The sequence below is a fragment of the Theropithecus gelada genome, chromosome 10 (assembly GCF_003255815.1).
Source record: "Theropithecus gelada isolate Dixy chromosome 10, Tgel_1.0, whole genome shotgun sequence".
NCBI lineage: Eukaryota > Metazoa > Chordata > Mammalia > Primates > Cercopithecidae > Theropithecus > Theropithecus gelada.
The window spans coordinates 63,916,510-63,926,307 of record NC_037678.1 but is presented as its reverse complement, the minus strand read 5'-3'; the positions used below and the strand labels follow the sequence as shown (position 1 = coordinate 63,926,307).

The 9,798-nt window shown below is 58.0% G+C and overlaps 1 protein-coding gene across 1 annotated transcript; it reads left to right on the top strand.

The window, feature by feature from the left end:
• Nucleotides 1-3,305: 3,305 nt before the first annotated feature.
• On the top strand, nt 3,306-8,453 carry SLC32A1 (solute carrier family 32 member 1). The gene is made up of 2 exons (XM_025399756.1): nt 3,306-4,193; nt 6,535-8,453. The coding sequence occupies exons 1-2, from the start codon at nt 3,804-3,806 to the stop codon at nt 7,720-7,722; spliced, it is 1,578 nt and encodes a 525-aa protein (XP_025255541.1). The 5' UTR covers nt 3,306-3,803; the 3' UTR covers nt 7,723-8,453.
• Nucleotides 8,454-9,798: the final 1,345 nt, after the last annotated feature.

The window sequence follows — 9,798 nt, the reverse complement described above, 5'->3', positions numbered from 1 at the left end:
TGTTGTCCTCATGTTTTTGTATACCTATCATTGGCTTGTCGTGCTCTGTGTGAATGTATATGTGTGTTGTGCTTCAACTCAGGGGACCAGCCTACTGCAAAATCCTCTCCTAGGGGACCCCTCTAGAGGAGTTATTTGGGAGAATTTGGAGGTTAATGGCTTCACCAGAGCAGAACCCAGCTCAGTACCAGCAAGGGAAGTCATTAGTCTCCTGGGCTCTGCCCTCTCCCTGCTCCTGACTTCCAGTCTTTTCTCTCCAGGTCAGCTTGGGACTGTGAGGAATAGGGACAGAGAGCTGCAAAGACAGAAGACGTACATTCCAATTCACTCAACCCCAAGATCCAGTCGCAGGCTTTTTCTTGTGCACTCCCATTTCCGCCCCCCACCCCACACTGAGAACTGGCCATTGAGTATAGTAACTACAACAATCATAAAATAATTGCTGTCATGTATTGGGCATGCAGCACCTGTTAAGCATTTCATATACAAGATTTCATTGAATTTTCTCAATAATTCTATGAGGCTGTTATTCTTATTTTCACATTTTAGAGATGAGGAAATGGAAGCTAGGAGAAGTCAAGGAGGTAGTCAATGTCATAGAGTTAGTATGTGATGGAGTAGAATTATTCAATAAAGTGTGAGTTGTTTGAGAGCTTGCCACACCTGCCTTCAGCCTGGGAAGAGGCATTTATTACAAACAGCAGGAAAGGAGGGAAATATGGGAGTTCCTTTCCCAACTGCTGGCATCTAATTATAGCCAGGGGGACTAGAATCTGATTTTGAATTTCATCTCTTTGGACAATGAGGTGGCCAAATACCAAACAACAACCAGGGAGAAAGGATGTAAGGACAAGATGAGGTAGTGCAGGGCAAGGCATGCTGGGGAGAGCCTTAGGATTCCTGGGGGTTCTAGCCGGGCTATAACCTGGATTCTGTGTGACCTTGGGCAGGACACTTCCTTGCTCAGGCCTGAGTTTGCTTGTCTGTAAAACTAGGATAAATGGTGAGGTTCTGTTGGGATGTTTGGGGGAGGTTTAAACATTGCAGAAAGGAAAATTGGACTGAGGGCTTTCTAAGGTCCCTCCTAGACCCAAGAATTGGAGTGGGGAGTGTAGGAAGAGACTATGCTTATGTCATCTTGACAATTCCCAGAATAGCCAGAACAGAATCACATGCACAGGAAGAGCTGTGAAAAGGTTCACTGAATGAAGGAATAAATGACCCTATCTCTCACCGATGAAAAAACATCACAGCCCACTTTAGATTCACTTGTCAGAGAAGGCATCAGTGGCCGTCCTAAGGTCTGGGTGTAATGGGGTGGAGGAGGCACTGGGGAACCCTACAAAGACCCAGCCTCTGCCCAGATCATCTCATGTGGGCCAAAGAATTTCACCAGAAACAGAAGGGGAGAGGATGGCGATTAGGATGTGGAGGTCTTTGTCTACAGGAATCTGTAGGGAAAATTCTCTCTCTCTCTCTCTTTCCTATATCTGAGAATTGGGGTGGGCCGAGGGTCTCTGTACAGGGCAAATTTCGGAAGGGGGATCGCTTCTATTTCGAAGCTTCCTTGGAGGAGAGGATCTCTGTGTTTGGAGGAAGAATCTCTTTCCTGTCTTTGTTCTGGGTTCTATCATGACTTGGAGTGTCTGTATTTGGAGGAGGGTTCTATGGAGAGGTCTTTTTTTGTTCTGTTTTTTGGTCTTAGTAGCTGGAGGCTAAGAAGAGGATTTCTGTCTTGGTTTCCACCAGGCAGGAGTTAGGGGCTTTCCAGAGCTTCTGGGGGAATGTAAAGGGGTACCTGGGGAGAGGTTAGGAGCATCTCTGTCCAATGTGGTGGAGGTTCCCTATCTGGAGAGAAGCCTCCTCCGGGAGACTGGGAGGTGCTTGGGCTGGGAGGAGGTGGCAGGAGGCGGGAGGCTGTAGAGAGGGAAGCCTGTCTTGTCCTGGCAGCTCTAACTCTCTGGCCAAAGCCCTCGGGCCGCCCTACTTGTGCGCTGACGTGAGCTAATCTAGAAATACTGCAGAGAAGGAGTGGACTGGGGTTCCCAGGGAGAAAGGGCCTCGGGAGAGGGGAGATAGGCAGCCGCTTCCTTTTTTGTTTCTTTCGGTTTTTCTGTCCGCCCCCGCCCCCATTTCCAGTCGCAGCCGCTACTTCTCCATTCAGGCTGGGACTGCCAGGTGAAGCCCTGCGGTTTACTGCTCAGGAGGAGTCCGGCCAGGACCTCAACTGGGGACTTACACAGGGACCCATTCAGAACAGCGGACCCTCACGGAGACTACTACAAAGGGACTCACACAGGCACGAACGTAGGCAACGCCATTCGGGAACACATACGAAATCCAACACACCAGCTCCGGCACACACACTCGAATGCGCACAAAACCACACAGACACAGAATACACGCGATTACCAAACCTCACTCGCGGAGGCCACACTGATCCAGCCTCAAGCAGTGTCTGATGCAGCATTGGTCTTTGTCTCTGGGTCTCTCCCTTACTCGCGCTCACACACCGGTTCCCCAATCAACCGTCTCTCACCGCCTGGAGGCGGCCGTCGGAGCAGGGCCCCAGCGCACCGCGAGCCTCCGCTTCCTCGGTCCTGCAGCGCCGAGAGCCCTTCTTTCCTCCGCACCTGGCCCCGTCTGCGCCCCTCTCGGCTTAGGCATTCGCAGATCCGCTGGGAGGCTGCCAAGAGGTGTCCTCATAGAGTCCTGCCTTCTTCCAGACCCCCCAAACGGAAAGAAAGCGAAAAGCCAACCTTTCGCCTCCATTCTGCACACATTTGGAGAGCGGCTGGTGGCGAGCGATCCGCACGATCGCTTTCCTCGCGGCGTCCCTGGACGGTCGGAGAGAGCCCAGGTGACTGAGCCTGAGGCTGAGCTTCCTCGGGAGCGATCCATGCCAGACACTTCTACCTTCAAGGGGGACTCGCGGCCAGGTTTAAGCGCGAAGGATGGGTGCCAGGGAAACAGACTGACTTCTAGACGACCCGCTCCTCCAGAGACTGACAACTCAGTCCTGCGGGCTTTCGGGGCGCCCAGACCAGTCCTTAGGCAGAGGATCTGGGGCTGCACAGCTCCCGGACTCTGGAGGGGGTGGTCCGGGGGCGGGAGACTACGAGCATCAGCCCACGCCGGCCCCCTCCCTCCCTGCGGCGGCGAGGTGGGAAGGGCCAGGATGCGAGCTTAGCACCTCCCCTAGAAATGCAGCACTTCGCCCCCCCCCCCCACCACATCCCCTGCCCTGGGCGCTCCCTCTTTCACGCGCTCCCTCCCGCCTCCTTCCCAAGGGCGCCCTTCTCCTGCCCCCAGCTCACGTCTGAATCCCTCGGCGCCCCCTTTCTCTTATCCTAGCCCCTTCCTCACGTCCCCTGCCTCCGGGCATTTCCTTTCTCCAGGCCCCCACCCCCGCACCGCCTGATTCCGAGGGGCGGGAGCGCATTGGGCCGCGCACCGGTGGGGGCGCCGCGCCAGCTTCGCGTAGCTGCTCTGACGCCGTTGCCGCCGCCGCCGCCGCCGCCGCCGCCCTCCGCAGCCCAGCCCGCGCCCCGCGGCAGCTCCGCAGTGCACTAGCCACTGCCGCCGCCGCCGCCGCTCTGCCAGACCTGCTGCCAGCTTGCCCGGTCCAGCCCTGAGCGAGCCTCGAACGCCGGCTGCGAGGGTCATGAGCCAGAGAGCCCCGGGGCGCCGCGCGGAGAGCAAGCGGAGATAGCGACTTTGCGCCCCCCCGGCCCTCGCCGTCTTACATCGCGTTCCCCGCATCCTCGGGTCCTTCTGTCCTTTCCGCTGTCCCCACCGCCGCCATGGCCACCTTGCTCCGCAGCAAGCTGTCCAACGTGGCCACGTCCGTGTCCAACAAGTCCCAGGCCAAGGTGAGCGGCATGTTCGCCAGGATGGGTTTTCAGGCGGCCACGGATGAGGAGGCGGTGGGCTTCGCGCACTGCGACGACCTCGACTTTGAGCACCGCCAGGGCCTGCAGATGGACATCCTGAAAGCTGAGGGCGAGCCCTGCGGGGACGAGGGCGCTGAACCGCCCGTCGAGGGAGACATCCATTATCAGCGCGGCAGCGGCGCTCCTCTGCCGCCCTCGGGTTCCAAGGACCAGGTGGGAGCTGGTGGTGAGTTCGGGGGCCACGACAAGCCCAAGATCACGGCGTGGGAGGCAGGCTGGAACGTGACCAACGCCATCCAGGTGAGCGCGGGATTCCCAGTTCTGCCTGCCCTCCCCCCTCCCAGCTCAGCCTGCCAGGCTCTGCCCCCGACAGAGTCACCCGGTGATCTCGGCCTCGAGACCCCCTCCTGAACCCAGGAATCTCCCTTTCTCCATCCCTCCAAGCCCTGCGCGGGGACCTACGCCCCCAGGCGGTGTCTCCCGCCCTAACCCACACTCCCTTCCATGGCACCAGCTGCAAGACCGCTAGGCTGAGGTTCGGTCTGAGACACCTGTCCGGAGACACTGCAAAAGTGAAGGAAATTGGGGCGGGGGGAGCGGGGAGGGATGAGAAAGAAAGAAAATCAGGATTGGAGGGCACGATTTGGTCTTGGACTCTGGAACGGATTCACAGCTGCATTTTTGGGAGGAAAGAAGAAGGGGAAATCGCTGAGCTCGGAGTCTCCTCCCCCCGCACACACGCATTGACACGCACACGTACACAGGCAGGCACACCACATACCCACAGCCCCCCTTCCCACGAACAAACGCGCAGGCACAGGCGCACACGACATGCATCTATATATAGACCACAGTACTATCCCCAAATGCACCTGCATACACCCCTACATCTCCATACACAAAAGCATGTACCTGCACATACCAAACACACGAATACTCGTTTGAACATATGCATACACACACGCACAGAGGCATGCAGAGAGGAACCAGCCTGCTCCCTCAGGTGCTGCCTGTTGGAGACATACAGGTGTACACACACGAACGCACACACATGCTCCCACACAAGCACATTTAGTCCGCAATAATCCGGCATTACCTGTGCACAGACTCGCCCCTCTCGCCCGAAATCCCGTCTGCACCGCAAAGAGGCGGCCAGCTTCTCCGCATGTGACCCTGGCGAAGCCCTCTCCAGAGGCTAAGAATGACCCCTGCTCTCTAGGCCCTCTCCCCTTATTCCCACCCCCCACTCCCCACCAGGCGGCGCAGGACTCTTCCACCGGGAGCAGGTTTGGAGTCGTGGCAACGACCTCCGAGCTAGCAGTGGCTGGCAGGCTGCGGCTTTCTGGGCGGAAGGAGACTTCAGCTCTAGGCACCCCTGGACCCTTACAGCTTGGCTCCGCGGCGTTCCTAGAGCGCACTATCACTGGGGCCACGGAAGGCAGGTTTCCTGGGAGCAGAGGCCTTCCAGGGGTTGCTCGATATCTCGGGGTCAGCAGGACTCCACCGGGCCCTGAACACAAGATGGCCCGACCCAAGGCGCTTTCCATTCCGGGCCCGGCGAGACGGCCTTGCTGGATCACGGACCCGGGGCTGCTCCCGCCTTCGCTGTCTCTCGCGCCTTCCCGGGGCCTCTTTCAAAGCTCCGTTTGATAGGCCCCAAGGGAGGCCAGGGCAGGAGGCTGGAGTCTCGTAGGCCTCCAGGACCCTGGATTTCGTTAGCTCTTAGTCCCCATGTGGATTCTAAACCATACAGCCCAGTCCGCCCGACCCTGAACCTTCTGGTTCTAGACTCCTGCTCGGTTCGGCTTTCCGGCCCGCCGCGCTGGCGCCTTCTTGCCAAGCTCCACCTCCTAATTGCCTCCGCAGCCTCCACTTAGTCCCCTTCCTTAGGACTCGCCCTCGCCACACTGTAACTCCACCCTTGTCCTAAGACTCTCAGTTTCCAACCCTGCTTCCTGCTCCCCGCGCCATGCTCCCCCAAGCAACTCCACATTGTCTCTGTTCTTGCCTCCCAGGGGCTTTGCCCCACCTTCAGCCCCTCACCCTCTCTACCCTATCTCCTTTCCCCGCCACAACTGCCGCCTTCAACGTTTCCTCCTCTGGTTTGAGCCTGAGACTCCCGAGTTTCCTTCTTTAGCTCCCGTGCCCCATTCCAGCCCCATCACAAATCCCGTGCCCTCTCTTTCCAGTGGCTCAGGCCCAGCTCGCTACCTTTCTTAGCGCCCCTTTCCGACTACCTCCCTCCTGCCCCTTCTCAACTCCTCCCCCAACTCCTCATTCTGGTCGTGTCCCCAGAAACCATCCCGAAGTATCTCCTTTGCCTCCTGTGGCTTCTGCCTATTCTCAGCCCTCTCCCACCCTAGCTCTCTCGCTATCTCCAGCCATTAGCTCACCTTTCCTTCTCAGATCCATCCATACATCCCTCCCTCTCCATCTCTGGCTCGACACCGGGGCTCACTATTAGCTCCCCTACATCCACCCCGCAGCCTGCCCTTAACCTCTCCTCCCCGGCGGCTCAGACCCAATTCTCAGTGTCCTTAGCGCCCCCTTCGGGCCACAGGGTTAAGCCACGCCCCCCGGGCCCCTCATCGGTTGCTAAGTTCGCTGAGCGTCCGCGTCTGGTTGCCTCTCCGCCCCACAGGGCATGTTCGTGCTGGGCCTACCCTACGCCATCCTGCACGGCGGCTACCTGGGGTTGTTCCTCATCATCTTCGCCGCCGTGGTGTGCTGCTACACCGGCAAGATCCTCATCGCGTGCCTGTACGAGGAAAATGAAGACGGCGAGGTGGTGCGCGTGCGGGACTCTTACGTGGCCATAGCCAACGCCTGCTGCGCCCCGCGCTTCCCCACCCTGGGCGGCCGCGTGGTGAACGTGGCGCAGATCATCGAGCTAGTGATGACGTGCATCCTGTACGTGGTGGTGAGTGGCAACCTCATGTACAACAGCTTCCCGGGGCTGCCCGTGTCGCAGAAGTCCTGGTCCATTATCGCCACGGCCGTGCTCCTGCCTTGCGCCTTCCTTAAGAACCTCAAGGCCGTGTCCAAGTTCAGTCTGCTGTGCACTCTGGCCCACTTCGTCATCAATATCCTAGTCATAGCCTACTGTCTATCGCGGGCACGCGACTGGGCCTGGGAGAAGGTCAAGTTCTACATCGACGTCAAGAAGTTCCCCATCTCCATTGGCATTATTGTGTTCAGCTACACGTCGCAGATCTTCCTGCCTTCGCTGGAGGGCAATATGCAGCAGCCCAGCGAGTTCCACTGCATGATGAACTGGACGCACATCGCCGCCTGCGTGCTCAAGGGCCTCTTCGCACTCGTCGCCTACCTCACCTGGGCCGACGAGACCAAGGAGGTCATCACGGATAACCTGCCTGGCTCCATCCGCGCCGTGGTCAACATCTTTCTGGTGGCCAAGGCGCTGTTGTCCTATCCTCTGCCATTCTTCGCCGCTGTCGAGGTTCTGGAGAAGTCGCTCTTCCAGGAAGGCAGCCGCGCCTTTTTCCCGGCCTGCTACGGCGGCGACGGGCGCCTGAAGTCCTGGGGGCTGACGCTGCGCTGCGCCCTTGTCGTCTTCACGCTGCTCATGGCCATCTATGTGCCGCATTTCGCGCTGCTCATGGGCCTCACCGGCAGCCTCACGGGCGCCGGCCTCTGTTTCTTGCTGCCCAGCCTCTTTCACCTGCGCCTGCTCTGGCGCAAGCTGCTGTGGCACCAAGTCTTCTTCGACGTCGCCATCTTCGTCATCGGCGGCATCTGCAGCGTGTCCGGCTTCGTGCACTCCCTCGAGGGCCTCATCGAGGCCTACCGAACCAACGCGGAGGACTAGGGCTCAAGGGCGAGCCCCTGCCGCGCTTCCGCGCTCTGCCCCTTCTCTCCTCCCCCCTCCCCCACCAGCCCAGTGCGCCCCCCCCGCCGCGCTTGGGAAGCCAAGCTTTAAACATCTCTGGTTCCTAGTTTCTGATTATTCGGGGATGGGGGGTGGGAGGGGATAGGGATTCACGATCCATCGCGTCTGCATTTCCGTTGTCTTTTCTTTTCCACAACACCCTGGTTTTGGGGGAAGGCAGGGCGCATTTGCGGGCAGGGTTCTCTGTCCTTCCAAGTGGGGCCCTGACACTTTGGTTCCAGTCACCGAGGGGGTTGGGAAGTGAGGGAGAGGGGCGCAGCTCGCAGGCGTGGAAACTTGACCTTGGGGGGACATTTCACATCCATCCAGTGCTCGGAATCTACAGCGTCCAGCCATTTCCAGCAAGAGCGCTTCCCATTCCGGAGACGTTTCAACCCTGCAGCGGGAAAGGCTGACTGGGAAATCCATTTTGGGCGGGAGATTTCCTTCAACGAAGCCGGGAGGCGAGAAGCCGCGGCGGGGCCAGCTTGCCTGCCGGTTTTCAGGAATCTAAACTCTCATCTTGTGCAATTTATCAGGTGTGGAACTGTTCTACTGTGCGTGTGGTGTGCTCGTGGTGAATAAGATGAAATGTATATCAGAAAAAAATCTATCTCTAATTTAGACTGCGGTGCATAATTATATCCGCAAATAAAGAAGAGACAAAGGCTTGCGCGGCCTGGTGTCGGGTTTGTAAGTTCGTACCAGCCGGGATCCCCTGGCGCTGGGAGGAGTGGGAACTGGCTCCCGCCGGCTGAAACCGGACATGGGGAGCAGCTGTGGTTAAAGGGTCGGGGCAGGGCTCTAGGGAGCACAAAGATTAGTTGGTGTCGAGAAGGCTTCAGGTATGAGGAAGAAGCAGAAGACGGAGAGTGCTGTATCGGCCCCCTCAGCTGCCAGGACGAGGTTTGTTCTAATCTCTCCCCCGGGGCGGGTCCGTCTGAGACTTTGGTGGAGGTTCTCAACTTCCAATCTCAAAACAGAGTGGGACAGGAGGAGCTTTTATGGACCAGAACCTTATAAATTTGTTCAACAAATATTTATAAGCAGCCGGTCAGGGCTGGGGCAGTGTTGGAAACCTAGAGAAAGAAACTCAGCCTTGCCCTCCTGGAGCTTACAGTCTAGTGAGGTGGAGACAGGCAATAAACAAGGGCAGGCAGGAATCCACAGCCTGACTTCAGATTGTGAAGAGGGCTATAAGGGAAATCAGAAGTGGGCTGTGCCTTTTGCCAGGCCCCCAGAGCCAGGAGCCAATCTGGCCTGGCAGGAGGCATCTCCCACCGCGGAGAACCCCTCCCTGCAATCCAAGGTGGGGTTTGCACAGCCACAGCAAAGGGATCTGACTCTAGAATCGACAGCCTCAAGCTGTAGGGCCCCAGTCTCCCCTTATCTTGGGTAGCCTGTCTGATAAATTGTTTGCCTGAATTACCCAAAAGATCTAGTCATTTTTTGTGCTGATCCCACTCCAGCGGCAGCACTTGCACTGTCTCCAGGAGGGCCAGTCCAGGAACTGTTGGGAAAGGTCAGAGTCAGACTTTCTGGGGGCAACTAGGAGTGCAAGTCGGTTGGGTGGATTCCGGTGTCCTCTCTCACCACGGAGGCAGAGGCTTCGTTAGCAACGACCTCTCCAGGTGCGAATGGTGCTGGAGAAAGAAGCCGGGGAGAATGCCTGTGTAGGGTGTGTGTTCCTCCTCGCCCGCCTGCAAGGGGCGTGTGAGAGGCTAGGTGAAGATATGCGTGTGGAGTTGGGGAGGCAGCATCGTGTGTTGTGAGAACCTTGGTAAGTATGTGTGCGTGTGTGCAGAGCATCCGTGTGGGCGTGCTCCCTAAAGCGCCTGCGACAGAGGTGACCTCGCATCATCCTGGTTCTGCGGCCACAGAACTGGAGTGGGAAGGGAGGAGGGATAGGACCAGGTGCCCTCAGTTATCACTGTGGCTTTAAAGGGCCATCTGAGAGGTCTGCTACCTTCGGCCTAATTCCCAGGTGTCACTATTGTCGCGCGTTCAGGATACGGG